The sequence below is a fragment of the Lissotriton helveticus genome, chromosome 1_1, assembly GCF_964261635.1.
Source record: "Lissotriton helveticus chromosome 1_1, aLisHel1.1, whole genome shotgun sequence".
In the NCBI taxonomy this organism is placed as follows: domain Eukaryota; kingdom Metazoa; phylum Chordata; class Amphibia; order Caudata; family Salamandridae; genus Lissotriton; species Lissotriton helveticus.
Genome location: NC_136057.1, coordinates 621,519,471 through 621,539,966, shown reverse-complemented (window position 1 = coordinate 621,539,966; position 20,496 = coordinate 621,519,471). Strand labels below are relative to the sequence as shown.

At 43.0% G+C, this 20,496-nt stretch overlaps 1 protein-coding gene across 18 annotated transcripts in view; it reads right to left on the bottom strand.

Annotated features, from left to right (window-relative positions):
- Positions 1-20,496, bottom strand: part of PPFIBP1 (PPFIB scaffold protein 1) — a 978,725-nt gene that overhangs the window by 374,466 nt on the left and 583,763 nt on the right. For 16 of the 18 annotated variants that reach the window (XM_078674144.1, XM_078674143.1, XM_078674142.1 and 13 more), the window contains 2 exons: positions 16,000-16,060; positions 7,301-7,330 (listed from right to left, as the gene is read on the bottom strand). In XM_078674144.1, coding sequence (XP_078530270.1) covers positions 7,301-7,330; positions 16,000-16,060 — 91 coding nt within the window. The remainder of the gene's footprint in view (positions 1-7,300; positions 7,331-15,999; positions 16,061-20,496) is intronic. The other 2 variants (XM_078674130.1, XM_078674139.1) reach the window with 1 other exon arrangement.

Below are 20,496 nucleotides of genomic sequence, written 5' to 3'. Positions count from 1 at the left end.
CATAAACTTTCAATCTATTATGATTTTCATCAGGGACTGGATGAACCACAACCATCTCAAACTGAACCCGGATAAAACCGAGTTGGTTCTCACTGGTGGTTCTTCCAGTCCCTGGAATTCTCTTTTCTGGCCTTCCTCTTTTGGTACTTCCCCCACTCCTTCTTCCACAGTCAAAACCCTGGGTGTCAAAATGAATAATCAACTCACTCTACACTCACAAATCAGTTCAGTTGTTTCCTCCTGTTTTCTCACTCTTCGAACCATTCGCACTGTCTCCCGTTTCTTTTCCCCCCAAGCACTTAAGTTGATCATGTCCGCACTGGTGATTTCGCGGCTGGATTATGCCAATGCCATATACATCGGCATCCCTGCATACAGCCTGCGGAAGCTCCAGATGATCCAGAACCAAGCAGCCCGGTTGGTGTATGGTCTCCCCCGCTTTCACCATTCCACACCCCTCCTAAAGGAGCTTCATTGGCTCCCTGTTAAGGAACGCTCCCTTTTCAAAGCCGGCTGTATGGTTTTTCAGGCTCGCCAGGGCACTGCCCCCGCTTTTATTTCCGCTCTGATCCACGATTATGTCCCGATCAGAGAGCTTCGCTCCTCCTCTAAATCCCTTTTGCAAATTCCACGTTTTAAGCGTAAAAAGTGGGGTGGAGCCAATTTTTCAACTTTGGCTCCCACTTTCTGGAACTCCCTCCCTGATCACCTACGCTTGGCCACACAATATTTATCTTTCCGTAAAGATTTAAAAACATTTGTTTCGACAGGCTTTTCCTTCGTAACCTGCCCATTTTCCTTTGTGCCTGGTTACTCTGCCCTCAGCTGCTGGACCCACTACTATAGCGCCAAGAAACCGTATGGTGAACGCTGGGCTCTACAAATGTTTTAAATTCCAAATTCCAAATTCCAAGATAAGGCGATGCTATCGAGCCCAAGTGACCTGAGGGCATTAAGCAAGATGTTATGTGACACGGTATCGAATGTGGCACTAAGGTCTAATAGAATGAGTGCCGCTGTTTCCCCTCGGTCAAGATGTTGGCACAACTTCTCAGTGACCCCAAGCAGAGCAGTTTCGGTAGAAAAATTGTCTCTGAACCCGGATTGAGAGTAATGGAGATAACCCACTTTTTCTATGTGTTCAGTCAGTTGCGTATAAATATGTTTTTCCAAAATTTTGGAAAATACAGGGAGCAGAGATATAGGCCTGAAATTCAATAGTACAGAAGAATCTGCTCCAGCCTTTTTCAGTAAAGGGACAACCATGACCCGCTTCCACTCGGGGGGGAACCGAAGCCTCCCGCATAGAGGCATTGAGAAGTTCTATAACAACGCCTTTAGATGTTAAAGAGAGCTGGCGTAGGATATTAATAGGCAAAGGGTCAAGTGGAGAGCCAGGCTTGAAGCTATTTAAGCAGTTTTGAAAGGATCCCAGGAGTAAAGTTTAGCTGTCAAATTGGAAGTGCTGCAATTCATCAGATCAGATGAAGAAGTCATACTGTACAAGGAGGGAGAAGCCAAAAGTGACCTGTGAATGAGTTCAACCTTCTGGATAAAGAAGTCAGAGATATTATTGCATTGACTTTCGTCAAGAACAGGGGGGGGGGTAGAATTGGAACCTTCTAGCTTCTTTACTGCAGAAAATAAGGCCCGGGGACGGTTTGATGCCTGAGTGATTGTACTTGTAACATACGAGGTGCGTGCCGTTTTGCAGTCTAAGTGATAACTTTTGAGAGCAGCTTTATAAGCATCTTTGCGAGTAGGAGAGTACGATCTCCTCCATCTTCTCTCTAGAGCTTTACACTTAGACTTGGTGATTTTGAGGTTGTTTGTATACCATGGGGCAGGATGATGATGTGTGAAACTACGTTTTGACACAAGGGGCAAACAAGTATCAATGGCCGTGGTTAGCCACTCCGAAACAGAAGCATTTAATGAGAGCACGGATAAAGTGGTATCAGGTATGCTAGTGACCAGGAGAGTGTTAAGAGACTCCATGTTCAGCTTATCCCAGAGTCTACTACCCTAGATGTAGGACACTGTAAATTAAATTAGATTAAAAAATGGTTGGACCAGTCTAACCGAGATGCAGGAATACTGCAGTCATAACTGAGATTAGACAAAATTGGATCAAGAAGATGTCCCGCCCTGTGAGAATGGCCCAGGTTACATAGCCGTAAACTTAAAACCCCCAATTCAGACAAAAAGGTACGGCAGATGTTATTCTGATCGTCCTCTACAATTCTTGGTGATTTGAACCTCCACTTAAAGTTTGCTGCCTTCAAAATGAAGGGTGCAATGAACTCAGCATATAGGTGGAAAGGTAGGCTGGATTTCCTGAGTAGAGAGGTGAGGGGTTCAATGTAAATGTTGAAAAGCTGAGGGGAGAGCACTGAACCTTGTAGAACACCCCTAGTAACGGGGTGGAGGTCTGATTCAAACATTTTAAATTTTTATTCGTTGTGAGCGGTTGTTGAGAAAGGAGGAAAACCAGAGAAGGACCGTCTCTTCAAGACCACCCTTTCTTGTAGAACCTTGAGGAGAAGATTGTGATCGACTGTATCGAATGCAGCCGATAGGTCCAGGAGGATGAGAAGGCAGCATTGGTCCGTGTCAAGTGACTTATGTAGATCATCTATGACATTGAGGATTGCGGTTTCGGTGCTGCAGCCTTTTCTGAAGCCCGACTGATGGGCATCTAGAAGGTTGATGTTATCAAAGTGTTGGGTCAGTTGAGGAAGTACACATCTTTCCATGATTTTGGATAAAAGAGGTAAGTTTGAGACAGGTCTAAAGTTATTCAGATCCTCAGTATCTAGTCCTGGCTTTTTTAAGCAGAGGAGTGACTTGACCGACTTTCAAGCAATCTTGTATGACTCCTGATCTCAGTGAGCTTGCACCATAGTAGGGCTAGGAAGAGCTTCAAGTCCTTGGTCAGTTGAGTGGGTAGCTGATCAAGGGCGTGGGATGAGGGTTTTGTGTTGGAGATTAGTTTAACTATCTCTGATTCCTGAATGGGAGTGAAGCAAGACCAGCGTTTAGGGGGGGTTCTAGGAAGCGCTATTGATAGTTTTGGCCGTCTGGATCTCAGTGGAGGGAGTGAGATTAGAGCCAAGTAAGAGATCGATCTTGGCGATTTTGTCATTGAAACAGGTGGCAAAGTTGTCACATCGTTCTTTGGATGCCTGAGTTGCGGAGGCCACTGGTTTAGAGATTTGTTTCCTGATGATATTGAAGAGCTCTTTGGGTCTGTTTTTAGCGTTGTCCAGCTCAGAGCAGAAGAAATAAGTCTTTTTGTTCTTAATGTGTTTTTTGTAATTCCTGCGGGCTGTTTGGAGTTGCTCGCGATGTAGGGCGTGGGATTGTTCCTCCAGATTCTGAGGCTCTTAGGTGTCTTCTTTCTTCATTGATGTCAGTGGTGAACCATGATCTGGTTGGAATGCTCCTGGTTTTTCTTTAGTTTTAAAGGGGCAAGTTGGTCCAGGGTGTGCTTCATATTAGAGTTGTAGAGAGAGGTGAGTTCGCTAGTTGAGAGGGGATCAGTGATGATGGGAGAAGCAAGCTTATTCTTTCTTCTAGATCAGATCGCGGCATCTGTGCTGTGTTCCTAATCCATTGGGGGGGGGGCCTGCAAGGGGTGTTGAGTTCGGACCGATTGTTGGATGTGAAAAAGGATGATGTGATGATCGGAAATTTCTACTGGAAGGATGTGGTCGATGGTGATTGCATTGCTTTCGGCAATAATAGCGTCAAGGGTTGCTCCTCTGTGGTAACTTTCTTCTGATGCAGTGTTGGGTGAGGTTGTTTTCTAGTAGGAGGTTGTTTCGGGTTTGAATAAGCGGGTTTTTTGTTTCATTCCATCTTAGATTAAGGTCACCAAGAATAATATTATTTGAGTTTCCAAGAGAGCAATGGGCAATCAAGTCAGAAAGGTGTTCTCCGAATTCGGAGGAGTTGCCTGGGGGGTGGTACAGGAGGTGGAGTAGAGATGGTCTGTTCTCGCTTGTCTTGATGTTGACTGAGAGACATTCAAAGGAGTTATAAAGGCAGGAGGAAGTTTCCGTGATGGAGATGCTATTCTTGTGGATGATTGCTAGGCCCCCTCCTCTTTGAGCTATCCTGTCTTTGTTGATCAATGTGAATCCAGGAGGGACCAGCCTGTCAATGATGGGATAAGAGAGATTATTGAGCCAGGTCTCCGTGATGAATGCTATGTCTATATCATGGGAGAGAATGGCTTCTGCTAGTTCGGTTGCTGATCTGCCATTTAGGAGCAAGCAGTCAATGGGGGATCCTTCATTGTTCAGAGTCTTAGTAGTTGGGCCCCTAGGTAGAGAAGTTAGATGAGCTTGGGGTCTAGGGACTCTCGGTGGAAGGAGTTCTCTACCGGTAGTGTCGTAAGTTGAGGCTAGGTATGCCACTTCCCGAGGGGAAAGGGCGGCTTTTGATCTTCTGGGTCTCTAAGAGTGATTCGCCATCCCCCATCTGTTGGTCGATGGCTGGGACCTGGTAAGGGCTGGGGGCATGCTGGTTGGCGGTACCTTGGCACGACAGGGTTGGGTGGTATTAGGCGGTGCGGTAGGGGGTTGGGTGGGCTTTTTGATCGTGACCAGGTTGGATAAAGTTTCGTTCAGGCCTAGGATCAGGATTTCCAGCAGAGTTTCCAGGCGGTTGAGGCGATGGGTTGTGATATCCAAGGTGGGAGAGGGGGTGTCTGGGGCAGTATTGCCGAGAGGGGGAGGGGGTTGGGTCCCAGTCAGGGTGACTGTTGGGGAAGGGGCTGCCTGGTTTGTCACTGGGAGGGGTCATAGCAGGAGGAGTATTGGCTCATAACGTGGAGTAGGGCTCATGTGGCCTGAGGGCGGGGAAGGGCTGGGGGGAGACTGAGCTTGGGAGTAATGCTCGTTCCAGGATGGCTGGTTGGGATGAGAGAAGAGGCAGGGGTGGGAGGGTCGACCGCTGAAGGGGGTTGGGGGTGATCATTATTCGGAGGTGCCGAGTTGCGGGAGGTGACTCGTTGGGCTGGGGAGGAGGTTCTTAAAGAGGACGCGAGAAGGGTCTGGCGCCTCACCTGATGGGGAAGGCTCACTGGAGGGCAGTGAGGGGTCAGTCCGGGCCGAATAGTGTGCAAGGGTGCCTTTTTTAGCGAGAGGAAGAGGGAGTCGAAGACCCCGACATTATCTTTATTAGCCGGTATCAGGACAGTGCCATTCGAGTAGATGGTTATGGAGATGCTACCGCTCAGCGTCTGGAGATTCGGGAGCAAGGTCGTCAGGTTGCTGCTATGGGATGTGATGGTAGTTTTGGAGATGTGAAGATGTGTATCGAGGACGGTGATTCAATGGTCAGGTCAAGTATGGAAGGTGAGACCCATTTTTAACTGCCCTTTGAAGGAGCAGTGGAAGGTATCTACAAATAAAGTTTCGGGGGGCTGTCAGATCAGTCTATGTTTGAAGAGTCTCTTCGCTTTACTTGAGAGGTTGGGAGGGAAAGTAATCGCGAAGGAGTTCGGCCCATGGGGTTTTAGGTAATTCGGTGGTCGAGGGGTGGCAACCATAGGCGTGGCCGGAGGCATTTTGTCTGGGTTCTGAGAAAGGCGGGTTCCCTTAGGGGTGTGAAGGAAGGGTCCAGTTTTGCGCATTGCAGGCGGAGTAGGGCTTCTTTAGGACCAGGTTTGAGAGTCTGTGCTAGGCTGGGATCTTGTGAAGTGGGCCTGAATCATTAAGGGTATTCTCTATGGGTGGCAGGGACACCTCTGCAGAGATGCGACGGTGGTTCTGAGATGCCCAGGTGGGCATTTATTGGACAGGCGTCTAGAGGCTGCTTACACAGTCATGTGAGTCTTTGTTGTGAAGTCCGGAGCGTTGAAGGGGCATTGGATCGGGACCATCTTACAGCCAGTCTTAGTTTAGGCGAGATCTTCATGGCTCCCCATGGGTAATCAGGAAAGCTCAGTTCATTCAACATAGGGCGGCCATCATAGTGTCAGGCACTTTAGTGTACTCAGGGTAGCCCTCGCAGGATCGATTCAGTCCTGTACTCCTGTGCCCTGAGGAGCTGGGGATAGGGAGCTGTCGACTTGCAGGGCCGGAAGGCTGTCCTTGCTGGTGGGAGCTTTATTTCTTTCTTTTAAAATTTTGAATGTTAGGGAGAATGGCGGCCATTACGGGGTCCGGCACGGTGGGGTCGTACTATGTTGCTTCTCGGGGCTCATCTCCTGTTTGGGGACGGCCTGTTAATTGTCGGGGGTCAAGCAGGTCTAGCCTTACTGTAGTAGGGTGAATCCAAGCCTCGTGTGGTCTTCGTGAGGCCTTAATGATGAACTTTCATGGCGGGCATTACAGGGTCAGGAAAGGAGAGTGCTTAATGTCTTGAGTCTTGAGGCTCCGCTCCAGCTTCGGGGCATCCTGTTTATCGAGGGTCGACAATGACCCGCCTTGCTGTGGTCAGAAGGATCCAGGCTTCCTGGGGTCCTCGTATGGCTGGTTTCACTGGTACCTCTATGACTGGCGGCCATTACCCAGTCATGGCGCCCATTGCAGGGTCAGGCAGCGAGAACTCAATGTGTTGTGTCCCGAGGCTCAGCTTCTGCTTCAGGACGTCTTGGTTATCGTTGGGGGTCGAAAATGACCGGTCTTGCTGAAGTCTGGAGGATCTAGGCTTCCAGGGATCCTCGTATGGCCTTATTACTGGCTGTTTTTCACTGTTGTGTCTGACTGGCGGCCATTGCTCAGTCAGACGCAGTTGCTTTGCAGCGGCTGTGCGTCAGAGTTTGGACTCTGGGCTATAGAGTGTCTTGACGATCCAGTTCTGGCAACCCTCATCGTCTGGCCTTTGGCACTCGCTGGGTCAGGAATGGGGGGTGTCTGAGGGAAGCTTCGCTTGCGGAGGAGCTCTGAGGATGGAAATTCGAGGCATGGATCACTCTCGCCTCTGTAGCAGCGTCGCTGACCCCTGCTCCCCCGTTTGAAATTGGCCCGGTGAGCAGGGCAGTCGATGCTTTCTTCAGGGGGGGCTGGAGGAACTCGGTCGAGTCAGGATTTACACAGCTAGTGATCCCGACACCTGGAGCTCAGTCCTGCAGCTCCTTCCCTGCAGTCATGGTAGTGGAAATAAAGGGACCCTGACAACTCATAGAAAGAATCTCCCCTAGCCCAGATCATATATAAGGGGCAGACATGGGTCGTAATAGGGTTGCAAGGGTCCCCAAAAACTCCAATTACAACTTCTAATAATGAGAACAAAATAAAAAATATATATATATAAAAAAAAAACATATGATAAATACTGACAGAATTACCTCAGGAGAGCTCTCTGTAGGTTTTTTGCTCTGTTTGGAGAGAAAACAATAGTCAAATTATGCAACAACAGTACATCTTTCCAAAATCAATTCTGATTTCTGCCAGGTGCAGGAAAAGGAGCATATATGGTTTAGATCATTAATGAATTATAAACCATTCAAACAGGTGTTATAAACTCTAAGCAAGATTTTTGTGTTTATATGTCACAATATCAATCTGCAGTATTTTTAATATAAAAGGTTGTGCTAGGGCTTGAAGATTTTAATCTTTCTTCTTTGGAATAATTCCAATAAAATCACATGAGTTGGTGCAGAACGTGTTTATTAGCACATCAGAGTGTACAGCCAACACGTGTTTCACCCCTAAGCGGCCAGCAGGCCTGGGGCTTCCTCAGGGCTGTAATATTCAGTGAAAGTTAAAACCGTGTAATAAACCAGTTTGGTAGAGCGAGAGAAAGTTGAGAATAGTGATAAGAGGACAGAAAAATGGTGACAAAGAAAATGACAAGAAAAGAGAGAGAAAAGTGAAGAAAAGAAAGAGGGCGAGGAAAAGTGGGCAATGGGAGAGACGAGATGGAAAAAAGAGGGGGAGGATGCAAGAAAAAGCGAACGAAGAAAGTGTGTGATGGGTTAAAGAAGTTTAGCTGTTAGGGAAATGTTCAGAGTGGTTAGAGTGAAAGGGGGATGGTCAGAATAAAAGCGATATAACGTGTAGTATAAGCAAAATTAAATTGTCAAAAATATATATTTTTACAATAATATGATTACCATAGTTCAAAAGGTACGGTTGACACATTTAAGAACCATGAGTGAATAACACATTAAAAATAGCAAGTCATCCAATTATATGCAACAAAGATATGAGTCATAGTCATATACACCATACAATATAGGTTGCAACAGAAGAACGAAAGAAACCACAGGTTAAGGCAGACAGGTGATCAACAGCAAATCATAAATTAATTCACCAAAAGTCAAATCATCCATATATAAATTGAATATAAATATATGGGTAGTGAGAATAATTACATGTCAGGAACGTATATTGGAATGTGGTCAAATGGGTATATTGCATGTTTGGACAATCGTAAAAAACATTATATAAAGAAGTATTATGTAAAAAAAAAATATATATATATATATATATATATACATATTAAACCATTCGTGTACATTAATGCCCATTGTTACATCAAGATGAAAATTGCAGTATAAACAATTATGTTTAAAGCACAATATAATATGGTAGAAAACAGTTACATGTTCCAAGTATCCGTTCATAGCGTAGTTCAGGTGAAATAATAATAATAATTTCCAGCGGGGCAAGCCAAATGGTGGTAATAAATGGGATGGTAGATATGGATAACAAAAAGAAGGAATCAAAATGAGGAACTTGTAACCGGTACAGGGATTTAAAAAGGGCAAAGAAAAATAACTCGAAGTGCTAGAGCTAGAAGCCTTATGGACGGTCCTAAGTTTAATATGGTGATCTAAACGGGAATTATAATCATAAAGAACAGTGCAGGAAATGGTCCCGTGTAAAGCCAATAAGAGATTTAATAAAAGTTCTATTTTCCTTGAAAGTGAAAATTCGCATTATGCTTGGCTTGTATACGTGCACTACAATCGTGGCGCAAGTTCCCTTATAAGTGTGTAATTTTGACATGCTTAACTTAAAACCGTGCACTGAAAACAGAAAGTATTAGTGATATTTATAATCAAACCGTGACTGTATAATTTTTGTGCTAACGGGAAAATGCAGCTTACTAAGAAAATAAACTCTAAAATAAATGTACCGTCTATGCCAGGTAAAGAGATCCAAGCTTAAGCGGTGAGATGTTTTATTATAGTGTTACCAGAGAGATATCCTAAAAAAAAAAACGCCACATGCGATCCCACGGGCACCTCGAGTGAGTTATTAGCCGATTGAGATGAAACTTATTTAAAGGGGCTTACCGATATTGTTATACTTCTATAATTCCAACTTGTAGTAAGTTCGTCATGGAAAACAGTTATTCTGTGCAAAGAGGAAAAAAGAAAACGGGGAAATAAACACGGGAAAAATTAGGGATGGAGGGGTCCTTAGGGCAGCGAATGGGCATTAGGGCGGTCGGAAACTTACCTGGTAATCACAGCACAATGCTTAGTTACTCCTCTATCGAGTCGGATAGCAAGTAGGTCAAGAGGCGTCCTGACCGAATGTTTAGATAATCCTGTTCGATACCGGGCTTCCGGTTTGAAAAAACCGGAAGTGGTGAAAATACACAGGCCGTCGCCATCTTAGAGTGGTGACGGAGAGTATAGGGTACTAACATGTGATGTCAATATACGAAAATTACAATATTGTGTAATGATACAATGGTCATAGACTGGAAATCGGGTAGAAATAATATAATTAATTCTAGACAGATCTCTGTGGAGACCTGAATTGGGCAGGGAGTTTTAACTAAGGGTAATTGCGGAGAAGCCTAAGGAGTCTTCATGATAATAGAAGAGACTCACCTATCTTGGCCGGGGATCAGAGAAGGAAGAGGGTACCTTATGAAGATCAAATGCATGATTGTTTTGGGAGGAATTTAAGGGGGAATGGATAGTCTATGTACACACACTGGGAAGAAAACAGGTTAGATCCTAAAACGGACAATAAGGATGCAGATTAAATAAGCATCATTCAAATCCACTTTCTATATTTGTCCTGCGAACATTATATGTGCATCAAATTATATAGTCGTAAGGATGGGTCCAATCAAAATGAAAGGATAAATGTCATTTGGTGTTTCTAACAGGGAATATGCACGACATAGGTTGGTATTCAATAACTTCTGACGTACAAAGAGAATACAGAGTGAATACAGTACATAGAGAATACAGAGTGATGGTATATTAAGTTGCTATTGAAGTACATAAATGGCTAGAGATATGGTACAAAGGTTCATTGACATTAGTCATTTTATAGCCACACATGCATTTCCGCATCTTTGTTCAAACCGTGTTCAATAGTTTTGTATTTCATAATTAGGGCACTCTCTCGTCTGCGTAGTCTTTGTTCCCTATTACCCCCTCTTTTTGTTTGGGGTATCCGTTCCAATCCAAAGAAAGTGAAGTCTTTTTTGTGCGGATGTTTATCATGGAAATGTTCCGTGAGCGGGTGTCCAGATTTATGTTTATGTACGTTACGGTAATGTTCTTGTATCCGGATCCTGAGAGGCCTGATAGTGCTGCCAATGTATGGAAGGTTGCATGGGCAAATTATAATATAAATACAAAATTTGCTATTACAATCAATCCATTCTTTGATCTCAAAGTCTTTTCCTTGTGACATAGGCACTATAGTGGTTTTGTTTATGCTCAGTTTGCAGATGTTACAGTTTGTACATGTATGAAATCCAGGCGGCCTGTCTAGAAAAGTAGAAGGTTGATGTCTTTTATCCACAAACTCTGATTTACACAGAATGCTTTTGAGGTTAGGCGCTCGCCTGAAAGTCATTTCCGGATATGTTTTGATGTAATCAGTTATGGTCGGTGTTTGCTGTAGAAAATGCCAGTGTTTCTTAAGGGTTTGTCTGATTAGCTGATGTCCTGTATTGTAGTCTGTGATAAATCTTATAGATGTTTCACTCCTCATTTTTTCTTTTTGTATAAACATTTGATTTCGTTCCATTTGAGCAACTGTGGTCATTGATTGTTGAAGAAGGGACTCATTATAGCCTCTTTGTTTCAGTCGATTTATCGTTTCTTTCCCTTTTTCTTTGAAGACCTCATCCTCGCTGCAGTTTCTTCGTATCCGCATAAATTCCCCATTCGGGATATTCCTAATGTTGTGTTTCGGATGATAGCTATCAGCGCGTAGAATAGAATTCGCAGCCGTTTCCTTGCGATAGATTTTACTATGCAATGTATTGTCTTTGACATATAGAGTGATATCCAGGAAATGTATCTCTTCTTTGGATGATGTGTATGTTGTTTTGATCCCCCAGGGATTAGTGTCAAGTTTGTCCAGGAATCTTTGCAGCAATATGTTATCTCCTTGCCAGATACATAGGATGTCGTCTATGTACCTTTGCCAAATCACTATATGTGCAGTAAATTCGACATAGTCTTGAACCCATAGCCAACATTTTTCCACCTGACTCAAAGATGCACGCGTATGGTGGCGCAAATTTGGCTCCCATTGCGGTCCCGTGTTTCTGTCTATATATTTTGCCATTAAAACAAAAAACATTGTTATTCAAGCAGAACTCCAGCATTTCCAGGGTCATTTTATTTACTTCCAATGAGTTTGTACAATATCGGTAAGCCCCTTTAAATAAGTTTCATCTCAATCGGCTAATAACTCACTCGAGGTGCCCGTGGGATCACATGTGGCGTTTTTTTTAGGATATCTCTCTGGTAACACTATAATAAAACATCTCACCGCTTAAGCTTGGATCTCTTTACCTGGCATAGACGGTACATTTATTTTAGAGTTTATTTTCTTAGTAAGCTGCATTTTCCCGTTCGCACAAAAACTATACAGTCACGGTTTCATTATAAATATCACTAATACTTTCTGTTTTCAGTGCACGGTTTTAAGTTAAGCATGTCAAAATTACACACTTATAAGGGAACTTGCGCCACGATTGTAGTGCACGTATACAAGCCAAGCATGATGCGTATTTTCACTTTCAAGGGAAATAGAACTTTTATTACATCCCTTATTGGCTTTACACTGGACCATTTCCTGCACTGTTCTTTATGATTATAATTCCCGTTTAGATCACCATATTAAACTTCGGACCGTCCATAAGGCTTCTAGCTCTGGCACTTTGAGTTATTTTTCTTTGCCCTTTTTAAATCCCTGTACCGGTTACAAGTTCCTCATTTTGATTCCTTCTTTTTGTTATCCATATCTACCATCCCATTTATTACCACCATTTGGCGTGCCCCGCTGGAAATTATTATTATTATTTCACCTGAACTACGCTATGAACGGATACCTGGAACATGTAACTATTTTCTAACATATTATATTGTGCTTTAAACATAATTGTTTATACTGCAATTTTCATCTTGATGTAACAATGGGCATTAATGTACACGAATGGTTTAATATATATATATATATATATATATATATATATATATATATATATATATTTTTTTTTTTTACATAATACTTCTTTATATAATGTTTTTTACGATTGTCCAAACTTGCATTATACCCATTTGACCACATTCCAATATACGATCCTGACATGTAATTATTCTCACTACCCATATATTTATATTCAATGTATATATGGATGATTTGACTTTTGGTGAATTAATTTATGATTTGCTGTTGATCACCTGTCTGCCTTAACCTGTGGTTTCTTTCGTTCTTCTGTTGCAACCTATATTGTATGGTGTATATGACTATGACTCATATCTTTGTTGCATATAATTGGATGACTTGCTATTTTTAATGTGTTATTCACTCATGGTTCTTAAATGTGTCAACCGTACCTTTTGAACTATGTTAATCATATTATTGTAAAAATATATATTTTTGACAATTTAATTTTGCTTATACTACACGTTATATCGCTTTTATTCTGACCATCCCCCTTTCACTCTAACCACTCTGAACATTTCCCTCACATCTAAACTTCTATAACACATCACACACTTTCTTCGTCCGCTTTTTCTTGCATCCTCCCCCTCTTTTTTCCATCTCGTCTCTCCCATTACCCACTTTTCCTCGCCCTCTTTCTTTTCTTCACTTTTCTCTCTCTTTTCTTGTCATTTTCATTGTCACCATTTTTCTGTCCTCTTATCACTATTCCCGACTTTTTCAACTTTCTCTCGCTCTACCAAACTGGTTTATTACACAGTTTTAACTTCCACGGAATATTACAGCCCTGAGGAAGCCCCAGGCCTGCTGGCCGCTTAGGGGTGAAACACGTGTTGGCTGTTCCCTCTGATGTGCTAATAAACACGTTCTGCACCAACTCATGTGATTTTATTGGAATTATTCCAAAGAAGAAAGATTAAAATCTTCAAGCCCTAGCACAACATTTTCTATTCTCTATTTAAACAAGGGGGTAAGGGGTGTCCCCCTGCTGAGGGCTGAAATTCAAACAGATTGGGAGCTCATTAAAATTGGTTATTAAGGATTTGTGACCTTCTTACCCCTTCAACCTGTGCTAGTATTTTTAATATGTCTGGTATTAAGAAGTAGAAATTGTTATTGAGCAAAAACATTTACCAATCAAAATATAGCTTTTTTATGGCATTATGTTGAAAGAGCTGCTCTCTTGCTGTGAGGTTCCAACTTGGGTTTTCTCTCTTACGGGGAGGGGACCTTTTATTAACCCAACATTTCATATATGAGAATTGACAGGCCCAGTCTATTCCATAAGAATTGTGTAAATTAACTCTGCCTGGGTGAAATTTAAATTACCACCACTATACTTTGTGTAATTTCAGTAATTTCATGTTACGCTTATTATGCTGGAATGCCCAAAATACAGCCTCACATCACTTCACTTGATTAGACACCATTCACAGTAAACATTTACAGCAAATACACAAGAACAACAGAACTGAAGTGGCTGTTCACATTACTTCTATAGATTTGCAGTATATTAAAATACATTCAAAGACTGATGTGAGCATGCATTTCATACTCAATATAGTGCTAAAGAACTGATTTGTATTTTTTGTAATTTTGCCGAAACATTGCATAATCATGTGATATCAAATTAAATGAATTACGTAAACCCCTAAAGGCAATCAAAATCGCATGTAGATTCCCTCTTAGAAGAGAACATCCTTGAAAAGTTTAAGTGAGTGCACATCTTCAGCCTAATACCACCTTTCTGAACATCGATGCTCATTCACAAAATCCATATCAGCTCACAAAAGAAGACTCTGAACTCAACACTCTTCACTGACATGTGCAGGGCTGGAAATCATGAGTATGAATCCAGGCAAGGCAGACTCAGTCTTCCATACTTTAAAAGACAGTACAATTAGTAGGATAAATTGCTTAATAGTAACATTTGATTTACAGATAGTAAAAGTGAGCATAATGTATCACATAAATATCTTCTGGTCATTACTATTACTATATTTAGTGGAGAAGTGTGGCTCAATGGAGTGGAGAAGTGTGGCTCAATGGTTAGAGCGGCAGACCCTGATGCAGAGGTCTAGCCCGGGACCAGGGTTCAATTCCCCACCTCGGTGGGTCTTGAGCTCAAAATTCCACGGACCTGATAATTCTCGACTCGGTGCCTATTCCAATCATGGAGTCCCACTCTGCAACTCTGGGCAATAGCTTGCTTAATCTCCACAACGGCCCCCACAACGCTAAGGATGCCTGGCCTCCACCTTGGGGGTGCCCAGGAGTGGACACCTCACAGGGAAAGCCAGGATGGGTTCCACAGCGGTATTCGTACAAGCGCCTTGAGACCCTTGCGGGTGAGTAGTGCGCTATACAAGTATCAATTTACAATTTATATTTAGGACCTACTGGCATAGTATGCAATATGAACCTGGCCCGTGAAGGATTTCTATATCAGGATGCATTCTACAATTGCCTTTATTTAAATCAACTCAAAAAGGGATTGCAAATGAAGAATTTAGGTCATAATACTAACTGGAGGGGGGTCAGAGGGAAAGTTTAACGACCACAATGCTACGTCCCTCAAGACTAATGAAAACCAACTAACTGGTAGCATTAAGTCAGAACCTCAGAATGAGGATTGAATGGATGTGTGTGTGCTGATAGCGAAATCGTTCATGGGGCACCTTCAAGTCAGTAGTAGTGTTCCCATCAGAATTCCATCCTGTACCGCCCTACAATGCTACTGCTTAGTTATGTGCATAAACAAAAGGGTAAGTGAAAAAATTAAATGTCACCTTAGATTCTCCCACTGTTAAGGAGAATGTTGCCCCACCTCACCCGGCATTAGCTCAGGTACAACGGAGCCCCGCTCTCTCCGTCGGTACTCCAGACGTCCAACTGGGCTGTCTGTGGGAGGTTCCCCTTTTGTTTATGCACATAACTAAGCAGTAGCATTGTAGGTCCTGACGAAGCAGTAGGTGACCCCGGGGCACAAGGTAAAACTGCAGAAACATGTCGACCACGACCATGAAAACTGTCAAGGTAGTTATTTGTTGACACTACCTTCTGCACTGTTTTTAAGTAGTGGGAGCGGAAGGTTTCTATTAAATTCATTTTCCTTCCTCTACCCCTTTTTAAACCACCACTTTTTGCAAACATTTTGTTTTTTTACACTAGTTAGCACTGCTTATCAGTTACACCCTGATACCTACCTGTCATATAAATCTCATTGGGTAATCAAACTCCTACAAGGCAACGCTGTGCCAAATCGTACATTGGGTCATCCCATGCGTACTACTGGTAACATTCCCAAATGATGTAGGGCGGTACAGGATGGAATTCTGATGGGAACACTACTACTGACTTGAAGGTGCCCCATGAACGATTTCGCTATCAGCACACACACATCCATGCAATCCTCATTCTGAGGTTCTGACTTAATGCTACCCGTTAGTTGGTTTTCATGAATTTAGGTCATAGCAATCACTTGTCCCAACAACGTTGTATTCCTCATATCTCTAGCAAGTGCACTAGTGGAAACGAAAAAGGATTTGTAAAACTTCTTAATAAAGTTATTGTACAAAAGGACGGTATGGAAAAATGATAAACGAACCGTATCCGGTGCATCTTTTTTCAAATTATCCAGACTGCCTGATTTCTGAAGAACAGGGGTGCTAAAATAAAAAAGATTCATGTTTTAGGAACACATTTTTCACAGAGAGAAAGATTATAGCACAGCACTCAACAAGAAAATGCAGAGAACACATCATTAAAGGAGTATGAAAACACCCACTCTCCATATATAAAATACACGGTCTACTGATTCTTAGTTTTTATCGATATAGATTTTACTTTCAAATGCAGATTAAAAATGCTTCCACAGTCATTATTCTCCTAAAGGAAAGAACACATTTATATAAGGTGACCAGATTTTGAAAACCATGAACAGGCATATTCCACAAACAGAGAAGCAGGGTTACAATAGAATACCCACCAACATTTGCACATAGGATAATCTGTGTAAATAACTCTGTTAGGGAAACTAATTAATTATGAGCTGGCACACATGATAATTGTCTTCCTCGGAGTGTGTAGTCTACGCTTCTCTGAAAACTGGGACATGAGCTAAATTTACTAATGACAAAAAAACTGTGACAGTCCTGGTAAATGTGGGATGTCTGGTCACTACACACTTTCAGCATTAGCTTGTTTCCTAAACGTATATCTTCCACCTTTGCCTAGCCGATTACCAATCAAACGGGAATAAACAGTGCTGTTTGATCTCTAAAAGTAACTAATGGATGTGTCCACATTTGGAGATTGTGTTATTGAATGTGGACTCTCCGGTTTCTTAAGCGAAGGTGGCTAAGTTTGTGTGAGGCCCCAGGACTACAACTGACAACAAGTTAGCTACAGCCAACACACCCTTCTTTAAGCTATATGTGTTTCAGCAGAGGTGTTTTTCAAGCATAGTGGTGTAATTTAGATTATGGACTCTCTATTGTACTGACACATGCAGACACCAGATAGCCCATGTGCAAACCATACTAATTCAGCTACTAGACTAGGATAGAGTTAATACACTATTTTCTATCCCTTGTGATGGATTTGGATTCCTCAAAACAGAGCTTAGTTTGTAAAAGAATAAGTGCCAGGGCCCAAAGTTTGTTCAGAAATAGGAGGCTGGCGCTATTGAAGGTCAGGTGCTGAATACCAGGGATGGGTTGTCTTGATCCCTCTTTAATCCACCACCAGACACTCCCTACCCCTTCATCTCACACTTGCGGGTTCTTTTTCATCCCTGTTTTCTCCCGTTGTAAAGTCTTTCCTGGCTTTCTCTTTCTCCTCCTTTTCCCCTTGTGTGTTTTTCTCTCTTGCTTAGTCTGTCTGATGAGGAAAAGCAAATGTCCTTTTACCAAAATTAATGCCAGGTGCCCCCCCCCTGCAGCCACTGTCTCAAATTAAGCACAGATACACTGTAGTTAAGACAGGGTTCTGCTTGCACACATTGCTATGTTAGCATAAGAATTACAAGTTTAAACACCATTTTGACACTTTTGCACACAACACTACATGTAACTGTAGCTGCAAGTTAAACTGCTTGCTTTTCTTCGCACGAGAACGGTCAGTTTTTCACATCCCTAGACTTACACCGCAACCGTAGACTTACACCGCAACCTTAGTCTGTACACTGTGTGCAGAACTCTTCAAGGTCATAATAACAATGTATGCTGTTGATTCGGTTTGATCGGCCCACACTCTAGACACAACATGCACACAGCTGCAGCTAACTGAAATTCGAGTGCCTTTAATATTGGACTGCATGCATGATTCGGGCACAGAGAGCATTGCTGATCCTATGATGTGATTCACCTCTGCTGATCTTGGAGGTATGGGGTTCCACGTTTAAATCTAAGAGACCTTCTATTATTATAAAACTTAGCTCCTAGCCAGGGGAGGGTGGTTCACAAGGTGCTACATGACCCGTTTCCACTATCATTTTAACACAATTTCTCCCTTTGTGTTTTTTGGAATTGTAACAATGCTGATAGTTTTATTTCTAATCATTTGCCTGCTTATGTTAGCCAAAATACTGCATCTTAGAGCACGTAGTTAAAAATGAACATTTTTAAACTTTTCCCCGCCTGATTACTCATGTTGTGGACTAGTATGAGAATAAAAACGAAAGAGTGTTCTTAAATCCCACCATTCCGGAGAGTACCCTAAGTCGCTTGTTCTTGGTTGGCTAATCATTGGTAGCTTCGCTGTAGTACGGAGAACGAATAAGACACTGATGCTAGTCGGATCGGGATTTTGGGTACATAGGTGAGTTTTTTGGTACACCACAATTCACTGAGGTCCTGGTTTCCTGTGCATAGTTTTGTGCATGAGCAGAATTCACACAACATGGCGCACCTAACGTTTGGTCTTATATTCAAGACACTTTAGAAGTAGTGCTTATATTTGTCCACAACACCCTCACTCATGTTTCCAGTTAACAGAAGTGACGGATTAACCTATGTATATGGATATTTTATAGGTTCATTCAAGTGTGAAAATTAAAAAGGTTTAAAGTTTGAATTACTATCCGTTTTTGTGCTACAATTTTTAGATAGTTTTTTCTTCTCTGTGTCCTTATGGGTGAGATCGATGACGCCGTAGCGCTGCGCAACTATGCGGAGCTACATCTGACGCAATTTGGAGAACCTGGCAATGATATGTCGATAATCTTTGTGGTGAGTGACGATGCAGCATTCCCTTTTGAGCATTTCTACTCTTGGGATATGTTTCCTGCAGTTGATGATACGTTCTATACTTACACTGTGATACCAGTGAACTATACTCCATATAGGACACAAGAGATTCTGATTTCGGCATGACAGCATCGTATTTGATTTAATGGTGCCCTCCCCTACACCGTAACTCCAGTTTGTTTAGGTCCCTTGTCTATTCCTAGGGCCACTTGGCCAGTCTTGGCTGGGTACACACCACATCATTATCTGAATGTCCCAGTTGACGACTTCTGTCAACTTTATGCCTCCTTGGTTGGGGTACATAGGGCTTTAGTACAATACGTTACTCGCAACGTCCAGGTGGGGGCACCTGGAGTTGCGGCGCAACCAGTTGGACCGGCCGGGATGACAGTTAGTCCCGTCATGGTTAATTCAGTAATTGGGAAGCGCCCAAGAATAAGGACGATATGTCTTATTGGCTTGCTGGGAAGTTTGACCAGCTGGAAGCAGTATTTCCTATTACGACTCCTGTGGAAAAACACAGGATTTTAACTATTAGTTTGCAGAAAAATGTAGTGCCTGAGGCGACCATTCGGGAGAACTGGGGTAAAGTATTTGCAGCAGTCTATGCGAAGTGCTTCGGCACACCGTCTATGACTGTCCTGCCCTCCGTGATCAAGCGTGTTCAGGATGAGCAGGGTCCGGAGGCGGTGGTCGAGTTAGGAATCAGGCTTGTCGGAGTGTTTGACGTAGTTGCTGTGCTCATGCTTGCTAACGTCAAGGGAGATGCAGTTAACTTTCAGATGTCTAATGCTTTGCGCCTCGTCACCGATAAACAGGTGCCGAAAATTATTGCGGAGGCTTATAAGACCATTGGCCACAATAGTTCGGGTGTTAAGCCGTTTGCTAAAATAGCAGCTCAACCGCAAACTCAGACGGCTAAGATGATCGTCCAGTTTTTCCTAAACAGAATTGGAAAACTAAAAAACTGGGGAAGCAGCTACAGAAACATGGGTCGTGTCCTGCATGACCGGTACAAGTGTCTACTGAGCACACATATGATTTGCGCGACCGTGCAAGAATTAGGTCTCCTGATAGGTTTCAGGTTCCTGATCAACATTCTCCTCGTTCTTCACAGGAAACATCGGTCTCTCAAACCAGTGGTGGAGAATGCGGCAGAGGCCGGGGTGCCCCACAAGGACGTGAGCAGCCCCGCCCGGCTGATGGTAATGGCTAGCAGGACGACTTTCCACATCAACGTCCACAGTTTCAGAAAAAGAAGGTTTCTGCGTTAACCGCAAGGTATGCCACGGATAGTGAGAACACCGCTTCGGAACCTGACATGGGAGCTAACGCTGCTAGACAGCGCAGCGGAGGTTATAGTAGTGCAGCAAGAACTGCGCCCGTATCTGAAGGCGACAGCGACTGACACGTTCGTCACAGTAGAGACTGCTGACACTAGAGTGGCTCCCCCTGATAGACTGTATGAAATAGTCCTTTTAATTGAAGGTGATATACAACGAACAATAAAATTGATTTTTGGGGAAAATATGACCTCTACATATGACATTTTGTTAGAGGAGGCGGGCTGGCCCCCACCTTTCGTTTTGGCCACTTCGAGAGGGGAGGAGGTAATCCTCCCTAGTTTCGCATACACTATGCCAATGGAGCAGGTGCAGAATTTTGCAGAAGAGTGGGCTCAGGTGCTTGCACCGGCTTTGTACCGTGCTCAAGTCAGATGGGATAAACTTTCGCCCAGAGATGAGATTCAATTGCGATCAATGCCACAGCCACAACTCCAATATCCCCAGTGAGAAGCAAAAGCTCCTGTTGCAGAAATCCTTGAACAATTAGAATATCAAGGTGAAATTGAGACA